This window comes from Eutrigla gurnardus (genome assembly GCF_963514095.1).
Source record: "Eutrigla gurnardus genome assembly, chromosome: 21".
In the NCBI taxonomy this organism is placed as follows: Eukaryota; Metazoa; Chordata; class Actinopteri; order Perciformes; family Triglidae; genus Eutrigla; species Eutrigla gurnardus.
This window is the reverse complement of record NC_139932.1, coordinates 10,760,644-10,781,712: the sequence shown is the minus strand read 5'-3', so window position 1 is coordinate 10,781,712 and position 21,069 is coordinate 10,760,644. Positions and strand designations below refer to the sequence as shown.

The following is a 21,069-nucleotide window of genomic DNA, read 5'->3' as shown; positions in this document are numbered from 1 at the left end:
AAATTTCATTCATTCATTCGCGTTTATTTTACAAAACTAGTTTTATTTGAAGAAAAGTTGACATTTGGGCTTTTCGTTGACATCAAGAGAAATGTAGAAAATCATTCAAAAATCATTCAGAATGCATCTGATTACAGGACAGAACATTTGGGGAATCAAATCTGTCCCACAGATGAGTTCAATAATCGCTCAACTTTCAGTATCATGCTGGAAGAAGGCCCATAAATTAACACTTTCAACGTCACATTAGTATTCAGATGTCCGTCAGCTGCATGAAGTACAAATAATCATGTTTCTAGCTCTATTGGATGTCCTCTAACATAGTAATTGACATTTAAGGAGTTGATGCTGGTAAATTAGCCCATCACTGGTGGTTAAATCTCAAACTGATGCAGCAGTACTTCTCGTTACAATTATCAGGAAAGGTCTTTGCACTACACGTGACCTTAAATCACTTTGATACGAATACTTATTCAAACCGTTTGTTAAAGGTCTAAAGTCATTCAATACGAGGCTTTACGTTTGGTAACCCTTCAGAAAGAGTGAATAAAATTGAAATATGCGTTGAGAAAGCCGGTGGGATCTTCCAGCTGAGGATAGTGACTGATGTGTTCATCCAAAATGGTGACCGTCGACCTCTGGACCAGCTCTCTGTAAGAACAAGGTGCATATTTGAGATGAATAAGATCATGGCAAAGAAAAGCACTGCTGGGTGTTCCGGAAATTATAAGAGAGTAAAAACTAAGTCTAAAAAATGGTTTTGACTGTATGTTAAAGTATACTTTTCCCTGCAATTTGTCCTCAATCAGATTCAGCGAGTGAGCACAATGAGTATCGTATGTCAATTATTGTCATAACACATCATAGTATAGTATCTCATAAAAAGTCATACTATTGTAAGAAGTAATAAAAGATCGTAGTACAGCGTGTCATAAAAAAGGAATTGAGAAACAAAATGTTGAGTATAGTATTATGTGATACAAGGCCGCATGAAAAAAGTCATATTAGAGTATATAACAAGAAGTTAATAGTATAGTATGTTAAAAAGGTCATAATAACGTATGTCATAAAAATCCATAAAAGTGAGTATGTCATAAGAGAGGTCACCTTACAGAATTTCATACAAAGTCATAGTATAGTATGTAAAAAAGTAATCTAGTGGCTGGAGCATTTAATGTAAGGCCTACAGTGGGTGCAGCAGCGCTTGAGGCAGGTGTTGAAAGAGAATCCTGATGTTGGTTTCTGACTGAGGAGACTGACTTTTTTGGACTTCTTTCAACATACTATACTATGACTCTTTAAATACTGTAATATAACTTTCATGACTTTTTTGGACATGCTTTACTGGGACTTTTGTGGACATACTATACTGACTTTTCATGACTTCTTTTAGACATACTACACAGATTTGTCGACATGCTATACTATGCCTTTTTTTTGTAATTTGACTGGCTTTTGACTGTTTTGGACTCACTACACTCAGACTTGCTTTGGTTTTTATGACTTTAAAATATTTTGTTATTATTTTTTTACGAATTTAAATTTAAATAAATTTTACCATGGCTTTTTATGCCTGTATTGGACTCACTACACTCAGACTGGGCTTGACAAGCGATACCAGCCATTTTTATGCTGGACACCTTTTTATTTAGCGGTGGACAGAGAGGAAATATGGGAGAGAGAGATGTTACATGCAGCACAGAACCTCCAGCCGGGATTCGAACCGGAGTCTGCTGCGTATATGCGTACATGGGTAGAGATGACATGCACAACCATTCAACCACCTGCGTGTCGTGACTAAGCCTTTTTATGACTATTTTGCACTCACTACACCCAGACGTTGATTGACACGCGATATACAAGCATATGTTATGGCTTTTAAATCATTTTTACAACATTTTATGAATTTTGTCGATTTTTCACTTTTTTTTTCGACATGCTATAGTATGACTTTTTTTTTGGAAAAATTTGACTATGGCTTTTTATGCCTGTATTGGACTCACTACACTCAGACTGGGCTTGACAAGCGTTACCAGCCATTTTTATGACTTTTTGGTACGTTTTTACATATATTTTTTTTCACGAATTGCAGCGACTGACTTTTTTTTTGTGAACTTTCGACATGCTATATAGTATGACTTTTTCCCCCCGAAACATTTGACTATGGCTTTTTTTTTTTTTACTGTTTTGGACTCACTACACTCACCAATGGCTTGACAAGCGATACAAGGGATTTTTATGACTTTTTAATTTCTTTCTGCCATTTTTTGTGAATCTTATCGACTGGCTTTTTTGTGAATTTTTGACATGCTATGATATGATTTTTTTCATTTGACTATGGCATGTATTGACTGTTTTGGATGGGGCTGCACGGTGGTGTAGTGGGTAGCACTGTCGCCTCACAGCGAGAGGATCCCGGGTTCGACTCCCGGGTCGGCCCGGGCTCCTTCTGTGTGGAGTTTGCATGTTCTCCCCGTGTAAGCGTGGGTTCTCTCCGGGTTCTCCGGCTTCCTTCCAAAGTCCAAAGACATGCAGAATGGGGATAGGTTGATTGATGACTAACTTGCCCGTAGGTGTGAATGTGAGCGTGAATGGTTGTCTGTCTCTACATGTCAGCCCTGCGATAGACTGGCGACCTGTCCAGGGTGTACCCTGCCTTCGCCCAATGACAGCTGGGATCGGCTCCAGCCCCGCCGCGACCCTGAATACAGGATAAGCGGTAGACGATGGATGGACTGTTTTGGATCACTCCTGGGAGTCTGGCTGTGTTTTCTTGTCCAGTAGAGTCTGCTGAGGTCCTGGCCGACACAGACTGCTAACTTGCCTCATGTTGGAAACCCCATATTGTAGCTCCATCTGCCTGTTGTGTGGCTCCTCAACAACTACCGCTTTTTGGTCTACGGTGACATGGTTTGGATGGATCCATCTCAGGGTGGCTGTGCCTGCCGCCATGGACTACTACTGTTGATCCTACTTATACTTCTACTACACTACTACCAGCACCAAATGCAGATGGAACCCAAGGGCCTGGTCTGCTCGAGATTTCTGCCTAAAAGCTTGTTAAGGCAGTTTTTTGGTGATGTTGGGACTTTGAAAATGTATTGACTCTGAAAATCATGAGCGTGTTCTAGTCCTGCTCAATGTGTTGAAGTGTCCTGAGATACCTTCTGTTGTGATACGACAATTTAAATAAAATGTATTAGAATTTAATTGAAAAGATGACAGTGATGGTCAGAGAATCCGACTGCCCTTTCAGTAAGCTACATGATTATGATGCGACAGCTGATGATTGATGTGGGTCTGCGGTGATGATACGACAATGATGGACTACAAAAAGCGCATTGTTCACTTCTCCCCATGTTGTTGTTTCAATAAACAGCTCATTCAGTGACCAACTTCAGTTTCAGCAGCTCCTCCTTCCTGTTGCTGTTAAAATCAACACCGCTGCCAGTAAACCATTCAGAGCACTGTTCATTCATACATTGAATATCATTAAAACTGTTCAACATTTCCTTGTGAATTATTTATAATAATGCTTTCTTTTTAACTGATGCTCCTTATTATTGAACTTACTATCCCATTTACTGCTGAAACACTAAATGCCCAGCTGGCTCTAAATAAATGCTTTTTCTGTCTTAATTGTGGACAAATATATATGATTATGACTGAACCTTTTTATGACTATTTTGCACTCACTTCACTCAGATTTTGATTGACACGCGATATACAAGCATATGTGACGACTTTTAAATCATTTTTACAACATTTTATGAATTTTGTCGATTTTTCACTTTTTTTCCGACATGCTATAGTATGACTTTTTTGGGGGGGGGGGGGGGATATGACTGAGCCTTTTTATGACTATTTTGCACTCACTACACTCAGACTTTGATTGACACGCGATATACAAGCATATGTGACTACTTTTAAATCATTTTTACAACATTTTATGAATTTTGTCGATTTTCCACTTTTTTTTCGACATGCTATAGTATGACTTTTTTTGGAGGGGGGGGAATATGACTGAGCCTTTTTATGACTATTTTGCACTCACTTCACTCAGACTTTGATTGACACGCGATATACAAGCATATGTGACGACTTTTAAATCATTTTTACAACATTTTATGAATTTTGTCGATTTTCCACTTTTTTTTCGACATGCTATAGTATGACTTTTTTTGGAGGGGGGGGAATATGACTGAGCCTTTTTATGACTATTTTGCACTCACTTCACTCAGATTTTGATTGACACGCGATATACAAGCATATGTGACGACTTTTAAATCATTTTTACAACATTTTATGAATTTTGTCGATTTTTCACTTTTTTCCCGACATGCTATAGTATGACTTTTTTGGGGGGGGCGGGGGGGGGGGGGGGATATGACTGAGCCTTTTTATGACTATTTTGCACTCACTACACTCAGACTTTGATTGACACGCGATATACAAGCATATGTGACTACTTTTAAATCATTTTTACAACATTTTATGAATTTTGTCAATTTTCCACTTTTTTTTTCGACATGCTATAGTATGACTTTTTTTGGAGGGGGGGGAATATGACTGAGCCTATTTATGACTATTTTGCACTCACTACACTCAGACTTTGATTGACACGCGATATACAAGCATATGTGACTACTTTTAAATCATTTTTACAACATTTTATGAATTTTGTCGATTTTCCACTTTTTTTTCGACATGCTATAGTATGACTTTTTTTGGAGGGGGGGGAATATGACTGAGCCTATTTATGACTATTTTGCACTCACTACACTCAGACTTTGATTGACACGCGATATACAAGCATATGTGACTACTTTTAAATCATTTTTACAACATTTTATGAATTTTGTCGATTTTCCACTTTTTTTTCGACATGCTACAGTATGACTTTTTTTGGAGGGGGGGGGATATGACTGAGCCTTTTTATGACTATTTTGCACTCACTACACTCAGACTTTGATTGACACGCGATATACAAGCATATGTGACGACTTTTAAATCATTTTTACAACATTTTATGAATTTTGTCGATTTTTCACTTTTTTTCCGACATGCTATAGTATGACTTTTTTGGGGGGAGGGGGGATATGACTGAGCCTCTTTATGACTATTTTGCACTCACTACACTCAGACTTTGATTGACACGCGATATACAAGCATATGTGACGACTTTTAAATCATTTTTACAACATTTTATGAATTTTGTCGATTTTCCACTTTTTTTTCGACATGCTATAGTATGACTTTTTTTGGAGGGGGGGGGGGGGGGGATATGACTGAGCCTTTTTATGACTATTTTGCACTCACTACACTCAGACTTGGCGCGACAAGTGATACGAGCGATTTGTATGACTTTTTAATATTTTTTAACAATTTCTTATGAATTTATTTTTACTGACTTTTTCGTGAATTTTCGACATGTATAGTATAGTATATATATATATATATATATATATATATATATATATATATATATATTATATATATATATATATATATATATATATATACACACACACACACACACACACACACACACACACACACACACACACACAGTACTTTAGAATGTCATAAGAGTCATATAAAAGTAATAGTAAAATAAGGTAAAAAAAAGAAAAAAGCTACAAAAATATCTAGCATTTCATGAAAGTCATAGAAAAGTCATAGTATAATAGGCCATAAAATAGGTCATTGGTATAGTATGTCATAAAAAGTCATCCTGTAGTATATATTAAATCGTAAACATCATATCGTATGTTATAAAATGTCATAAAGGACATAGTATAGTATTTTTAAAATCATGGAAATGTCATATTATATTATGTCATTAAGAGCCATACAAAGTCATACAAAGCATAGTAGTATAGTACATATAGTATGTGCTATGACATAAAAAAGTTAAGAGTACTTCGGGGATTGGTTTAAATCCAGCCTGAGAATTTAAGTAAAGTATACTACATGTTGTTCAGTTAAAATCCCAGAAAACAGCAAAAAATGCACACTTTTCCCCTCAATTGTATTCATTCACATTCGGCAAGTGAGCAGAACTAAACACTGCCGGGTGATGAGCAAACTACAGATAATCTGAGCGGGCTTTAAATATCAGAGGGAGGGGTACTCACTGGTAAAGACGGATGAACTGAGGATGAGGGTTGACTGGGTCCAGGGGTCCGTAGATCATGTGCACTGAAAGACCAGTAGGGGTAAGAGAGGGTCAGAGTGGAAGGGGGGGGGGGGGGGGGCTCTTGAGAAATTGAGCATTAACAAAGTGGAGGGCGGTTTATTTTCACATTGGAAGATAATAGCCTAGAGAATTTCTGGATTTTAGGCCTATAGTATATAAACAACATGTATTTAGATGCTTCAGTGTGGACCAACTGGTTTTTGGTGCAGATATCATTTAATCTGAGCATGTATACACTGCAGGAGGCCACATTATATTATTTTTCTTTTACTTTACTTATGACACAATGATTCAGAAGAACCTAGCCTAGCTTATGCCTTTTGCTGCATTTGAAAGGAGGACTGTGTCAGTAGGGCACACACACACACAGACCTCCCCCCACTTCACGCTCCTTAACGTGGGATCACAGATGGACTTCCTCGCAGGCTAAGGAGCTTAGCATCAGCGGCTCTCCGGCCGAGGCTGCTGGGTTAATATACCTTTAGGAAGTTTGTTCCCTACACAGAAGAGCTTCCACCTTCTGATGATGCAACTGTGAACTCACGTGGGACAAAGGTGGACGTGAGCGTGCCAACCCATCGCTCTCTGTGTTTTAATCTCTGGTTGATGTACTGCAGAATACTATGACAAAAGGAAAAGTCAAAATGAGTGAACAACGATGAAGAGCTGCAACGATAATTAAGGCCATTTGAACGGAGAACACACACACCTGTCCAACACTAGGTTGCCATCGTTGTAGCGTAAACCCGTCCACATATCCCAGAACTCGGCGTCCGTGGGCTGCGTGTACGGACCGAACACATCTCCAATCCTACCAGTCAACAGAGGACAATATCAACAAAACAACCAGATTTTATGCAATTACATACTGGTAGAAACACAAACAATGTGGAACAAACGTCCAGTTCTCTTACCCTTTTTGGAAGATCATATAGTTGGTGAGACGTGTCAGAACTGGAGCCAGGAAACTAGAGTCCTTCAGAAGCTTTGACAGGAAAAACAAAAGTGTAAAAATCCCAAAATTACATAATTCCACATGAGATTAAGATAAGGACAATCAAAAAAAAAGGTGACTCACCGTCTGCAGCAAACGTGGGTAATGTGTTTCTGGGAACAATCCTGTTGGAGATATTAAAAAAAAGAGTCAGTGTGACACCACATTTGGGTAAATTTGGGTCTTAACTAGTTATATTTCAAATTTCTTGTTTTGTCCAACCAATGGTTCTAAAAAATTGTAATTAACAAACAAGTGAATGACTTAAATAATTCAATGATGATGGAAAGAATGGAGTAAATGTGTTATTTTCCAATGAAAAGATACCATCCACAACATGACCAAAGACAATAGACACCGCACTGTACCTCCATTAGAAAGACACAGGCTGTTAATGGTCAGGTGACCTGTGCGGTTTTGGTCACTTCTGGTTTGAGAGAAAAAAAGAAAAACCACCATGAAGAGAGAGGGAGGGTGCTTAGCAATTCATTATTTTACTCTATTTTTTTTATTTTTACATGAATATCCTGACTGACACACACACACCTGTAGAGCAGCTCCAGGGCCACCGTGTCTCCGTAGTCATGGGACAACAGATTCACTCGCTGGTTGCTGAGGCCCAAGTGAGCCACCAGGGCCTCCACCACACTGGCCTGCTCAAAGATGGAGTACCTGTGTGGTCGCTGGGATGGTCGAGCACAGGAGTAACAGAGAATCAAGCAGGAAGTATGAGAAACACGTTTTTACTAACCTTTATTTACACTGACACAAATTGTACTCACCGGCTTGTCACTGAAGCCGAAACCCAGGAAGTCCAGTGCAATGACTCGGTGGAAGCGCTGAGTTAGCGGCTCCCAGATCTGTGTGGAAACGAGCACACACATTTGATCACATGAAAGCACCCTACTTTCTTTCCCCAATGGTGCTTAGGTGCGTTGAGCAGCTACTGAGCGCGTGCAGTGGGCACCTTGTTCCAGTCGAAGCTGGAGGTGGGGAAGCCATGGAGCAGAATGACAACATCGGAGCTTCCCAGTGCCCCGTAGGAATCTGGTTTCAGGAGAAAAGAGAAATACACGTATGCTCAACTTGGATTCACGATTCACCGTGGCAAACTTTTTAATAAAAGGCAGAGCCTCCGTTTTAATCCAGTGGACGTACATTTATAAATGCATGGAAATGTATCTTTTTAAAAAAATTGTGTCAATAAGTTAACACACATTTATATTCAGTGTCCATTAATTCATCATTTACCAAACAACAAATATCCACCCCCATGGACAATAAAGATCTATTCTATTCTATTACGTTTCCTTAATGGATGCTTAAGTGGTGGAATATGAGTGGATAAGTGTAGACGTCTATTTATTCTATCTTGCTTCAAAAGGTATTCAGTGGCCTTATTTCAGCTACTTCCACAAATGTAGTAAATTACGCACTTTGATATGGATTCAATCAATGAGGAAATAAAAGAGCAGGCCTGGCTCTGTAAGAGGGAAGGGAGCCGGAGTCGGTTACCACGGTAACTGACCCAGAGTTTACATAACCTCGCTTTCTGGAACTGAAGCCAAAGAGTTTCGCTCATCTCAAAGTGATCTCAGAGTTTCCAATAGACCTGCTGTCGGGAACAAGGTCCTTCAGTTGTGACAATCTGACAAAAACACTCATCAACTGTACTTCTGTCATCTTGTTTCGCTCCCTGTGGAACAGATCCCTCGTCCTCCCCGACGATTTACAGCATCTTTATTTACTTTCATTGCTGCTTTTCAAAAGTTGAGTTTGCACTTAGACTAATGCTTGAGACAAATTGCTACCAAGTACCTGCCAATAAAAATCTTGACCCTTAATCCCATGACAGCTGGGCAAACTCATAATAATATGTTTTATAAGTGACTAATCATACACTGAAAACTGAATTAAACTACTATTATTGTCAGCCCCAGTCACTCTGACTACCATAACAATACTTTTTTTTGACAACCCAATGCTGCTGCACATGGAGGCATGAACTTAAACAAACCCCCTGTTACCTCTGTAGAAGATCTCCTTGCCTCTGAAGGGAAACGCCTCGCCGGCACCGTGCCACTTCTGCAGGGAAGGTGACAGCTGAGGGGGCGGGATGTGAAGGTAGACGGCCACCAGCGGGACGCAGATCAAACCCACATGGACCCACCACTCTCTCATCTTGAGCTCAGCGGTGGGGGGGTCTCATTCCTGCCCCTGCAACAACAACAACAACAACAACAACAATAATAATAATAAACACAAAGCAGTCAAAGAGTAGAGTAATGGGGAGTGAGGACGCCACTCCACCTACGATGTTGACGGTAACGCGTTACTATACAAGGTGATAACAGCTAACGCGCTGCCGGAGATCACCGTCACCCAGTGGGTTAGCTAAAACCGGTTGAAGGAGACCGTTCAGTAACGTCCCTCTCACGGGGAACGCAGCTCCAACAGTCCGCCGCACTGTTTCCACCGCGCGTTACGTTCGTTTTACGAGGCTGACGCCCGAGCAGACTGCGGTACTCACAGAAGTGTCGCGGTCTGTCGTCTGCACACCTTCGCCCAGTGTTTACGCTCCTTTACCGCAGGCGAAATTCACGCTGAGCGGAAAAGCGTGACGGCTTTGCAGAGAGGACACAAAAAAAAAACGCGGATGTCTCACTCTGTTGCTACTTCCGGGTTCCCCAAACGTTTACCAGCGATTACAAGACGCGTCAGACATTTTCTGCGCACTTCTATGCGGTCATAGAAATCCCAGCAGGGTAATTGGTTGTGGTTGTTTTCAGCCGTAAATAAACCAACAACGAGTGAGTCGTCTTACAAATACACAATCTTTGTTAAGGAAGCTACAGGTCGAGGCGCGGAGAGAAGGACGCTGCCCTCTGCTGGTGTGGATGTGAAACTGCATATGATGTTGAGATTGAGAATGTAGAGAACATTATCCAAAGACCCCTCTTTATCAGCAATTAAGCATACTACTACCATTTGTACTCTGGAGTATTTTTGGTTGAAAAAATACTCCATAGTTTGAGATTATTCCAGCTGTGTATGATACACATAGACATAGACTCCCGCAAAGGACACACTGATGTTTCCTTGCTCTCAGATCCTCCAGACGCCTCCTCTCTCCTCGCGCCTTGTCTCCTCGAGGTGCATTTAAGGAATTGGAAGACTCCACCTTTGTCTTATTAACATCAAATTAAAATGAGAGGTTATAACAGGTTATGATGGGATTCTGAAGCAAATACATAGAGAACACCAGAGTCTCAGCCTTCCTCCAGCATCCAACAGCCTATCCTCAGATTTAAATGTGGAAATACGACCGATGCCTCCTTCTAGTGGATGAATTGTGGTACTGCACCCACTCAAAACTAAAACATATTTATTTAAATTGCATAAATAGGCTACCCAGTACCCTGGCTACATGTAAATATCATTTGACAGTTACCCGAGAACATTTCAAATGAGACAGATGGTACTCAAATGTACCCAAAATGGCCAATTTGAAGATTCTGCCTGAAGATCCCTCCCCTAAAACCTCTCCAGCTATGCTTTACTTTGTCAGCATCAGAGTGAAAGTACATTTCAGTGAGTCAGTCCTGAAAAGACCTTTTTTTAAATCATGGTGCAATACTAACTGCCAACCTGCACCAGAGTTGAGTTATGCCTTCATCTGAATCTAACAAAAAGCACCAACTTCATCGTTTATTTAAAATATATGCCATAGCTCTTCCATATATTTGTTCACAGAGGCTTTTCAGTGACTGAGTTGACACTATATTTAACAGTGATTCGGCTACTCTATTCATTAGCTATAATCTAATGGTTCTGATATATTTGACAATTGTACAGTTATGCAGAAAAAAACAGCTTTCCTCACCATCACTCAAGGCCAAGGTTTTCTGCAAGATGTTTGCTCGCCTTTGCTGCATAAATGAGTCCACATTTGAGCACATAACTCCCACTCCATAAATACTGCATGGTAAATGAAAAACATAGCCCTGCAGTTAGGCTAAATACATTTTTTATTTTTAAAAACCATACACATTACTCGACAAGTTTCAAATGTAAATCCAATCACGATATTCATTAAAATGCTCAAGATAAACAGACATGAAGTACTTTTTTATTTCCAAATGTTAAAAGATAAAAAAATAATAATCCATAAAACAGATGGAAAAAAAACATTCATTCCCATTACAGGAAGAAGCTACAGAACAAACTTCTTATATGGATTCTGCTTCTTTTTTCAATTTCTCACTTTGTATGCAATCCTAGCTGCTATTTGTCATCTGTTAAAACAAAGTATTTCCTCAGAGAACGTTGTGATTTACATCTCCACTTCCTGCCCCTGTTCACGGCCACAAGGCCGCAGGAAGAATCTGCAGCCTGCTGCCCAAAGTCACCCCGTGTGGTTGACAAGCACCGTCCCAAACATTTAAGTGTGGTAGCATACAAACTAAAAAGAGGCCTGTTCTCTTTCACACCATTTGCACCCTGAGATGAAGATTTCAGATCAACACACATTTTAGTGGCCAAAACCCTCCCCATATAACGTTGATTGGTGTCAAATCATCCAAAATTGGTTTAGTACGACGAAAGGTATCATCAGTATTGTCATAAAAATACAAAGGTACACTTTTTTTTATTATGATTTGTATCAAAATTATTTTTCCCCCAAGGAACGCTATGAAATAAAGTACCCTGTGCAGATAGATACCAGTGTATGCCTAGTCTTTATTCTTGAAAAATGCACATGTCCAATTCTTTAGCGTTTCCAGTACATCAGGTGTCAAAAATATTTTACAAACAAATCAAATGCAGCAACATTTATCCAAGGTGAAAGGAGTCTTATGGACAGGGTTGAAGAAAAAACAAAAAGCCTTCTCCCCCTCTGCTTTTGATTTTTTTGTCAACCAGAACTCAGAGAGTTAAAATTAAGTATTCTCTAAGGCATGATCTTAAAAGGTTGAATGAAATATGAAAATAATTCACTTGCTTTTTTTTTTTTTTTGACCAAGACAATGTTTCACTATCTAAATACACGACGTCTGAAGTTAAAAGGTTCTCTCTTTATAGATTCCTTTTTTTAAATTAAATACTTTTTCTATGCCTGAGTAAACAAATGTCAATATTGTACATTGGCAGGGGGCTAACCTTTTTGCTGAGAGAAACAAAAAAATAGAAATGAAATGCACCAATTAATCAAAAAAAAAAAAAAAAAAATATGACCAGGGGTCCATATTTATCAAGCATCCAGAGAGGAACTCATTCACAACCGGCCCAGAAGGATCAGAATGAGGCTTATTTGGTCCTACGTTTAGCTGTAGGAGTAACAGGTCTATCCGTGGTGGAATATGACGGGACGAAGCGCAGTCTGAATCGTTATTGTAGCCAAGGCACATTCACGTCGAGTCTATGTGAACTTCTTGAAAAATAAATAGGTGCACTGGCTGAATAAAGCATTACTTTAATCAAGCGGTCTCAATAAAAGAAGGTGACTGTCGAGTCATTTTAGTGTTCTTATTAGCTTTGGCAAAAACAAAGCGGTGACATGCAAATTAGTTATATACCCGTGAGTGTTCCCTGCAACAAATAATCCGGATCAGCCCGTTTTTGAAATGACACTAGTGTACTTCATTAAGACCTCGTGTCTGGCTCCGAGGTAAGACTTGGTTTCAGCTTGATTCCTGGTGTCAGTCTGAGATGCTTGCTAAATACGGGCCCCCCTATATTCCAAAACTCCCTTTAAAACGAGTGAACCTTTCAACATGTGGAAATCCTTGAACACAACATAATGAATGAAAAGAGAATCCAGAATTCCAGAAGGTTTTGTGCACATGAAAACTATTGAAGAAATGGAAGAAGTAAATATTTATAGCAATGTTAGTGGACAGAGGCCCTAATTGTCTTTCCCGTCCCGTCTCCTGTGAAAACACCTCGCCCCGCCGGACCTCTTTTCTATACAAGCCTTAGTGTTTATCGGTTTGGCTAGAAGGTTCTACATTTATCTACAAATATATAACAAATAAAACTTGCAGGCAAAAATTGTTAAGTTTCAATAGAAACACCCTTTTTTTCCTGAAAATACAGCAGTATCTGAAATAATCCTCTCATTCATTTTTTAATTCTGTCCCAGTTTTCTGCATCATACATCAGGAAGCTCTTTTGCCTACAAACAGAAAAAAAGTATCTACAAACTTTGTAAACAGACCTGCTTTTTTCCAAAAACATAAATAACTCAAAATATTAACAGCCAATGGAGCAGAAATAAGTTTTGAATGAGCAAGGGCCAAAGAGATAAATATACACCATTCAGATAAAAGAGAAGCTAAAAGGTTCTTTCATAATTCTGACCATCTTCAAGCCAGGAGGTGGACCTCCCCTTCTCAATTAAAATAATAATAATAATAATAGAATAATAAAAACAGGTCACTTTCAATCCGAGTTTATAATCACCCCTTGTTTACCGAGAAAAACAAAAGTTACCAAGGAGGGAGGGGTGGAGATAGAGTCCTTGTGTTGCAGCGGGGTATTAATAAGAACCAAAAAATAAAAGAAGACCAAAGCATCCACACCAAGCCGTACATTCCTCTGAATGTTTGCTGTTCTTTTAGTCCAGCCCAAGCCCAGCTCACGAGACTCCGCTCCCCTTCTAGACCTTCGTCTCTCTTCTCCAAGTGTTCCTTCCTTTTGTCTGAGTTGAGCTCCTTGGTGGCGGGTAGAAAAGTGGTGGTGATGCGGGGTCAGATCAAAGGGAGGTCTCCAGGCTGTGTAGGGGGCTCCCTGGGGCCGAGGGGGTTCCTGATTTGGGGCCCTCTGGGAGGAGGTGGTTACTGCTCTCCACAGCGTTATTGTTCTGGTTCGGGGAGGGAGACACCGGCGCGGTCGGGGCGACGGTGGTGGGTGAGGGTGGCGTGGGCGTGGCGTTGCGGGGGCTGGCGGAGTTGCGCTTGGTGGGAGCGTCGTCCTCTGCGTCGGTGTCGTCTATGAGGGGAATATGGGGCTCAGAGTCCTCTATCCGAAATTCAGGGTGGGTCATGAAGTTGTGGATTGATGATCGCGACTCGGGCTTCTCCAGCCCCTCATAGAGGGAGATGGAGCTGCGGAATGCATTCACCACCCGGATCTGGAAGGAGGGGAGAAAGGACAGGGAGCAGACGTTTAGTCACATACTGTAATGACATGCGCACATGTTGAATTTTAACACCTGGATAACAACAAACGGAGGGCGCAGGTTTCATCGGGTCAATTTTAGGTGAGTTTTAGGGGTAAAAAACTATCAGTGATGGGAAGAACTCTCGTGCAGGTGTGCAGTTATGTAGAGTTTTAAATTCACAACTTGTAGTACCGTTTAACTCGTCTCACTCATTGTCTGGACTACTCGAAACCACCCAAAGGAATCAACCTCTGTCCTGCCAAATTTATTTATTCTAGTGTAGCAAATATATAGAAATCAAAATGTAAACATGCCACTGAATTTATCTGTTGGGAAAGAAAAAACGCGAATGCCTACAAGCACCACATGAGCCATAAAAAGACTCCAGGTTGTAGTCGTGTGAGACGCACCGCCGACTCAGATCACAGCGTTTGTTAAATAAAAGTGTGTCAGAGAAACGGAAAACTTGAGATGCATCCCGCAGAGACGAACCCGATACTTGACTCTTGATAAAACTATTCTTAAACTTCATGTTGTAAATCAGACAATGGAAGGGTACAAACCAGTGTCAAACCCACTGCAATGTGTGTTGTTTTTTGTGTCAGTATAGTAGTATGTCACAAAACGCATGGTAGAGGCCTGTGTCTGATTAATCAAAATGCAAAAACGAAACCGAGGAATGCTGTTCTTCAGAAAAGAACAAATTCAAAGAGTAAAAAAGAAGAAAAAAAGGACAGAGGCTGGACGTAAGTTTACTTTTGTTGGACATGCTCAAGAAAGAGTGAGGAGAGAGAAAGAAGACAGGAAGAGACAGAAAGAAAGAGAGGGAGAGAGAGACAGAAAAAAGTAAAAGACAGAGAGAAAGGGGTGGTCAGTTACGGTTTATGTTTGTGGAGTAAAAAAACAAACAACATAAAAAAAAAACTGCGGCAGCCAAGCATGTCTACAAGCTGGTATACATGTCAAAAACAGCACAAAGAGAAAAAACTCACAAACGAGACCAGAGACTTTGAACCCATGCAGAGCGTGGCGCTACCTTGTGTTCAATGGTAGTAAACCTTTGAGTATAGCCCATGACACATTTCACAGAATCTAAAGAAGAATATGTGGGGGGTCAGTGGTATTCATTCTTTTCAGGCAACATTTGCCAGTTGGACACATTCTGCCAACAAACAAAGTATTCACATTAAAAAGACTTCAAGAAAAGTTCCCACTCTGTTTAAGAGCAACCTGAAAGGAAAAGGAGAGAGTTTAGAATCCAAGCACCCATCAGGTCCATGAGATTCCCAGGAGTCCCACCTGAGACGGACCGAAACATTACTGTGGCATTGCATCATTTTTCAACATGCCAGGGGGGAAACAACATTGGATCGGCTTTAAATGTGTCTGGGGAAAGTCCCACGTGTTTACGTTCAAGAGCACAGTCATTTATTCCATTAGGCTATTTTCGTGACATCTGTTAGACATTTAAAATCCCCTGCTGGTCAAACGGTCTGCCTGGGAAGATCTGAAAGAGAAAGAGAGTCAACAGCCACACAGTTCTTGGAAGAGGAAATGGCATCCTCAAATGATCGGTGTCTCGATGTAGTGATCTTCTACGCTCAATCGGCAAAACTATGCACAGCCTTGCATCCAAACACACCAACAAACTGCTGTTGCTCATCCACTTTAAGGTGGTATTGGAGACTCTCCCTTGCCACCCCCTCCCATCACACCCCCTCTTCTTCACAACAAACTCCCAGAGAGCTGAAGGAGAAAAGGTCATTATTTCACTGACCGACAAGACAGCCACTGACACTCTGATACAGTTTCTCACAGGAGGTCCCCGTCATGGTTTGTCTGTATTGTTTTAGGCCGTGATCATGGGCATATACTCAAAACATTTACCCGACTAGGGACTAGAGAGCTGCGACACAGACCCATGGGTGCTACAGGGGTCACAGAGCAGACTGAGGCAGCTACAGGCAAACCTGGTGACGGTCAATCCAAAATAGCATTTTTGTCAAATAGCGGATACACATCATCCCCCCCCTCCCCCGAGATTACAATCGAAACCTTTTCATTTCTGAGACCGAAGCAGAAGCAGAACAAAAAACATGATGACACAGAGAAAACACCTTGACACTAGAAGCGACCTGCTTACAGGATACATAGATATATACACAGCAGTGTTATCAAAGCAATATGGAAGATGTATTTTTTTTTAAGTAAAGAGGAGAGGGACATTGGGAGAGGCATGAGAGAGTAAAAGTATCAACGTTAGGTGAGAAGAGTGGAGGAGGAAGATGTTAGAAGAACAGAAGAGATAAAAAGTCTCATGCACTAGAGGAGAACACGCACTCACACCCCACAGTGGCAGAAGCGGTGTTGGCGGCAGTGGCAGTAGTGGTAGTAGTAGAAAAGGCTACATGTGTAGGGCTAGAAACATTGGTTACATCGTGCTGTTGTTGGCTGGAGTTGGAGGCCTGCCGCCTTAGAGCCCCCTGAAAGGAAGTTCCACTCTGGAACGCACTCACTACATCCATCTGTAAAGAATCAGACAGCATGACAGGAGAAAGCCCAGAGGAAATGAAACAACACAGCCAGAGGAGAGAGAGAGAAGAGAGAGAGAAGAGAAAATAAAGAAAAGGCACCAGCAACCATAGGAAAAATGTCAGTTGGAAAATGGTTTCAGGCATTATAGTTGAGAGAGGATCCGGGGGGGGGGGCGGTGGGATTAAAAGGCACTGATCAGAGGGAGCTCTGACCTCACTTTCACGCTTTGCTCTGCAGAATCCTTCCGTACTTCCAGCTAAAGCCGTGCTAATACGACTTGAATATTCAGCTGTTCTATTGTGCTTCCCATCCAATTCAATTCACTTCATCATCAGTACCTTTAAATTACTTGCTTACAGATTCAGACCGAGTCAGAAATAGGCATAGGAACCTGCTTTGGTTCAGAAGCAGAACAGAAAAATTAAAATACAGGTAATTCTTGTATGCCGAAAGAAAGACCAACACATAGACTAAGCTGGAAGAGCAATAGAGAGTTAAAGGGTATATGGCTTTTTATTCCCTTGGTGTTTGGATGCTGTGCTCGGCGGTACACAGAAACTTCTGTAGATTTTTTTACCTGAGTCTGGATGCGATTGAGGCCTCGGAACCAGAGGATCTGGCCTCGGCGAAGCTCACGTTCAGCGTGGTCAATCTCGTCGTTGTCGTCCAGCTCGTCCAGCTCCTCGTCTGGGATCTCCTCTTTCTGGGTGCCGTGGCCTGCCGTTTTCAAGAATGTTAAGCGGCTGGTGGGAATCGAAGAGATTACCTGGAAGACATCGGGATTTACATGAGCAGCACTGACGTATGTCACACCCCTAAGCTTGGCAAAGTGGCGTTTCATTCATGCAGAACGGGGCCACACATCTGGGTACGGACATTAAGCAGCCAGTGATCCTGAAAATGTGCTGCCCCACCAGCACTGGTGATGTGAGACAGACAGTTTGACGTCATTTGGTTCGCTCTTTGAGTTTCCAAGGCCATCCCGCTGTGAAGTTACAGACTAAATAGATAACCACACTTTGGAACGGAGTAATGCTGAAAATGATGAGGATATAAAGTAATGCTAACTAAGTATTAATTATGTTAGGTAGGATGAGTTTGGGCAATCGGCGCAGAGAAGAATTACATCAAACCCTCATTATGACTCAGTCATTGTTAGCAACAGCACTGAGTCATCTCACCCGTCAATCTCTGACTGTCAGAATTTACAGACACATTTTTTTTTTTAGTTACAATAAGGCAAACAAGCTTGAATAATCAACTCCACATTAGTCAATTCTTAAAGTTGAATTTTTTAAATACATTTTTTTAAATATATTAATTCTGTTCACTGTACAGATTCCGTGAATGTAAAAGGCTTTTGACAGCAACATATTCAGATAAATTAAAAAAAAAGAAAGCTTGACTGAAGCTATGCACTATGCAGTATAACTACACCATACGATTACTTTGAAATTAAAGTATTTCTTACAAGTATCCTCCCAGCAGTAGAACATACCGTTACACCCACTACACCAACTCCAACACAGGGGGGCAGTGTCATACCATATTTTTTGTCTCTGGCCAATTGAGGGTGAAATCAGCTGTGTAGTCTCATCATACCTGTCCCCATAGCAGAGAGCCAAAGCCTAAGAAAGTACACCATAGCCACTGGTCAATGGTCAGAGCCACACAGCTGAACGGCTTCCCACCAAACTGCACGATGACGATCTAGAAGAACAGGAAGAGAGACGGAATTAATTGGAAAATAAACTTTTAGATTTAACATTTGCAAGTCACTTGAGATTAATCAAACTTCCCCCCCGATTTGAGTCAAGTACATTCACAAAAACCCCAAAAAGGCCACAGAACTCTCCCGTCTATGCTACCTGGATAATGAAGGTACCGAAGACAATACTACAGAAGATAAGGTTGTTGAAGATGCCTTCAAAGACATTCCTTTCACCATGGATCTTGCGGGCATTGATCTCGTTGAAAAGTTGCATCAGTACAAAGGTATTGAAGACAATGGTGTAGTGTTCAGAAGGTGGGGCGTGGAGGGGTGCGTTCCGGCCGCTGTCTATATCAAACACTCTCTCTCCTGCAGGAACAGTCAGAGAGACAAGAGTCAACATAAACTGTTGGATTTATCCGGGAAATACACAGTAAATCAACTAGGCGCTGTGTGGATGAAGAAAAGCTTCTTACCGGCAAAGAGGAGAGTAAAGATGATGATTAGCTGGAACACTCCCTGACCCAGGATGTTCTTCATCATGGTGCGGGAGATGAGAGGCTTGTTGCGGCCATATGGCTTCCTTAGCAGCAGGGCTTCTGTAGGGGGCTCTGTGGCCAGGGCGAGGGAAGCAAAGGTGTCCATGATGAGGTTGACCCATAACATCTGTACAGCTTTCAGTGGAGAGTCCTGGAGGCAAAGAGAGAGGAAGTGAGAAATAAAATCCTATCACGGTCACACATCCCGTAAAGTCTCAATTACTCTGGAAATTCAGAGCATCTATTACATATATTCAAGATATACAAATGTCATGCGGAACACAGTTTTTAAATTATTTATACATGCAAAACCAACTCTGCTGCTGCTAACCTGTGTGATGCACGCTCCTGTAAATGCTACGATGACGGCCACCACGTTGACAGTTAGCTGGAACTGGAGGAACTTGGAGATGCTGTCGTAGACGTTGCGTCCCCACATGACAGCCTTGACGATGCTGGAGAAATTGTCGTCAGTCAGGATGATGTCAGACGCCTCCTTGGCTACATCTGTGCCAGCAATACCCTGGAGACGGAAAAAAAAAGATGATCACGAATTTGCCTGCATCGGATCACAATATATTGAACATTCTTAAATTTGAACATTATCAAAAGTTGGGCCCAGGTAACCACTTTTAATCCTCCAGTAATCCTTTTTGACAAGACTTCTAGTCTAATTAAAGATAGTAAACACAAAGATAACTCACCATGGCAAAGCCAACATCAGCTTTCTTCAATGCAGGACCATCATTAGTACCATCTCCTGTCACTGCCACTACTTGCCTTTGTTCTATCACTGTGCTGTCAATAATACCTTGAAAAGTAAAACATGAATAATCAAACTCAAAAATTGAAGCCCAAAAACAAACCGTCAACAAAACATCATCCTCATGTGAGAATAAAATATCTACCTTTCACTAAGGTGTGTTTGTCGGTGGGGGAAGAGCGAGCCAGTACTCGTAATTTGGGCCAGATCTTGTCAATGCGCTCTTGTTCAATCTGGAAACATGAGACAAAACCCGAATAGAATCCCAATAGTACATTTTCAACAGTCTCTGACGTAGAGTATTTTGCTGAGGCCCACCTCTCCTTTTTCATTGCGTATCCTGCGGTTGAACTCTTTGCCCTCCAGGCAGATGAAGTCATCTCCAGGCAACAAGATGCCACACTTGGTGGCGATCGCTCGAGCCGTGTTGATGTTGTCCCCAGTCACCATCCGCACTGTGATACCAGCACGCTGGCATTTCCTGATGGCATCTGGGACCTGAAGGAAATCCCAATGGATGAACAAATGTGTATTTCGTATCACTGGCAATATTTAATTTAAGTTCAGGCTTTGTGGAGCGGTCAATAGTAACATCAAACTCTGCAGCTCTACGCAGCTTTTTATCTCTATACATATCGTTTGGATTTATATAGAATGTAGCTGGAGTCTCATTGTTCAGCCACTTCCAAAACACAAGCAATTGTTTCCAGCAAAAAGTTGTGTATGCAACCTTCATCATAAAATGGCAGCAAACCAAGGTAAATGAGTGAGGCTTAAGACCCAGTTCTATTTCAAACATCCATTCCGTTGTCTCACTGTGGAACCAACCACTCCCCGAAAGCATCAATATCATTACTGTATTTGTTCAGTATTCGTCGCTTGTGCCAAAGTGGAGCCACTCATGTTTAGTAATGGCTCCTGTAACTTTCCGAAACAGTCATTCACACCCATTTCACGCTGTGGCCAGATGTGTGGAGGTGAGAAAGGAGACAGGAGGTTTGAACTTCTGGCTTGAGCTCTCTTTTTTCATTCTTGACACAACTATTTCTGTCACTGAGTGCAACAGCATGACTGCCTTTGAGGAGACACGAAAATGTCAGCAAGTATCACCATATTAAAATGATGTTACATCCCTGCTTTCTCTAGGACGGCGAGACTGGGTGACA

At 41.2% G+C, this 21,069-nt stretch overlaps 2 protein-coding genes across 4 annotated transcripts in view; both read right to left on the bottom strand.

Moving 5' to 3' along the window:
* Positions 1–65: 65 nt before the first annotated feature.
* mest (mesoderm specific transcript) lies at positions 66–9,877 on the bottom strand. The gene is made up of 12 exons (XM_084038271.1): positions 9,724–9,877; positions 9,221–9,410; positions 8,161–8,240; positions 7,976–8,053; positions 7,740–7,876; positions 7,562–7,620; positions 7,278–7,318; positions 7,114–7,184; positions 6,909–7,010; positions 6,744–6,820; positions 6,138–6,201; positions 66–651 (listed from the first exon to the last, which is right to left on the bottom strand). The coding sequence occupies exons 2-12, from the start codon at positions 9,372–9,374 to the stop codon at positions 534–536; spliced, it is 981 nt and encodes a 326-aa protein (XP_083894397.1). The 5' UTR covers positions 9,375–9,410; positions 9,724–9,877; the 3' UTR covers positions 66–533.
* A 1,326-nt stretch (positions 9,878–11,203) lies between these two features.
* The window catches only part of atp2b1a (ATPase plasma membrane Ca2+ transporting 1a), a 35,151-nt gene continuing 25,285 nt past the window's right edge, over positions 11,204–21,069 (bottom strand). Inside the window, exons 13-22 of one of the 3 annotated variants that reach the window (XM_084038257.1) lie at positions 20,222–20,401; positions 20,049–20,136; positions 19,845–19,951; positions 19,472–19,663; positions 19,078–19,291; positions 18,759–18,970; positions 18,493–18,600; positions 17,468–17,656; positions 16,791–16,880; positions 11,204–14,325 (exon numbers count right to left, since the gene is read on the bottom strand). In XM_084038257.1, the coding sequence (XP_083894383.1) occupies positions 13,948–14,325; positions 16,791–16,880; positions 17,468–17,656; positions 18,493–18,600; positions 18,759–18,970; positions 19,078–19,291; positions 19,472–19,663; positions 19,845–19,951; positions 20,049–20,136; positions 20,222–20,401 (1,758 nt within the window). In that variant the 3' untranslated portion in view covers positions 11,204–13,947. Of the gene's footprint in view, positions 14,326–16,699; positions 16,881–17,467; positions 17,657–18,492; positions 18,601–18,758; positions 18,971–19,077; positions 19,292–19,471; positions 19,664–19,844; positions 19,952–20,048; positions 20,137–20,221; positions 20,402–21,069 lie in introns of all 3 variants that reach the window. The other 2 variants (XM_084038259.1, XM_084038258.1) reach the window with 2 other exon arrangements.

Bases quoted from the DNA above. Each gene is read 5' to 3' on its own strand.
- mest (XM_084038271.1), bottom strand. From the start codon at position 9,374: ATGAGAGAGTGGTGGGTCCATGTGGGTTTGATCTGCGTCCCGCTGGTG. The intron at 7,621-7,739 runs GTGTGTGTGTGT...CTCTCAAACCAG, and splicing joins GCCCTGGAGCTGCTCTACAG to AAGTGACCAAAACCGCACAG. The intron at 7,185-7,277 runs GTGAGTCACCTT...TTCCTGTCAAAG, and splicing joins ACCCACGTTTGCTGCAGACG to CTTCTGAAGGACTCTAGTTT.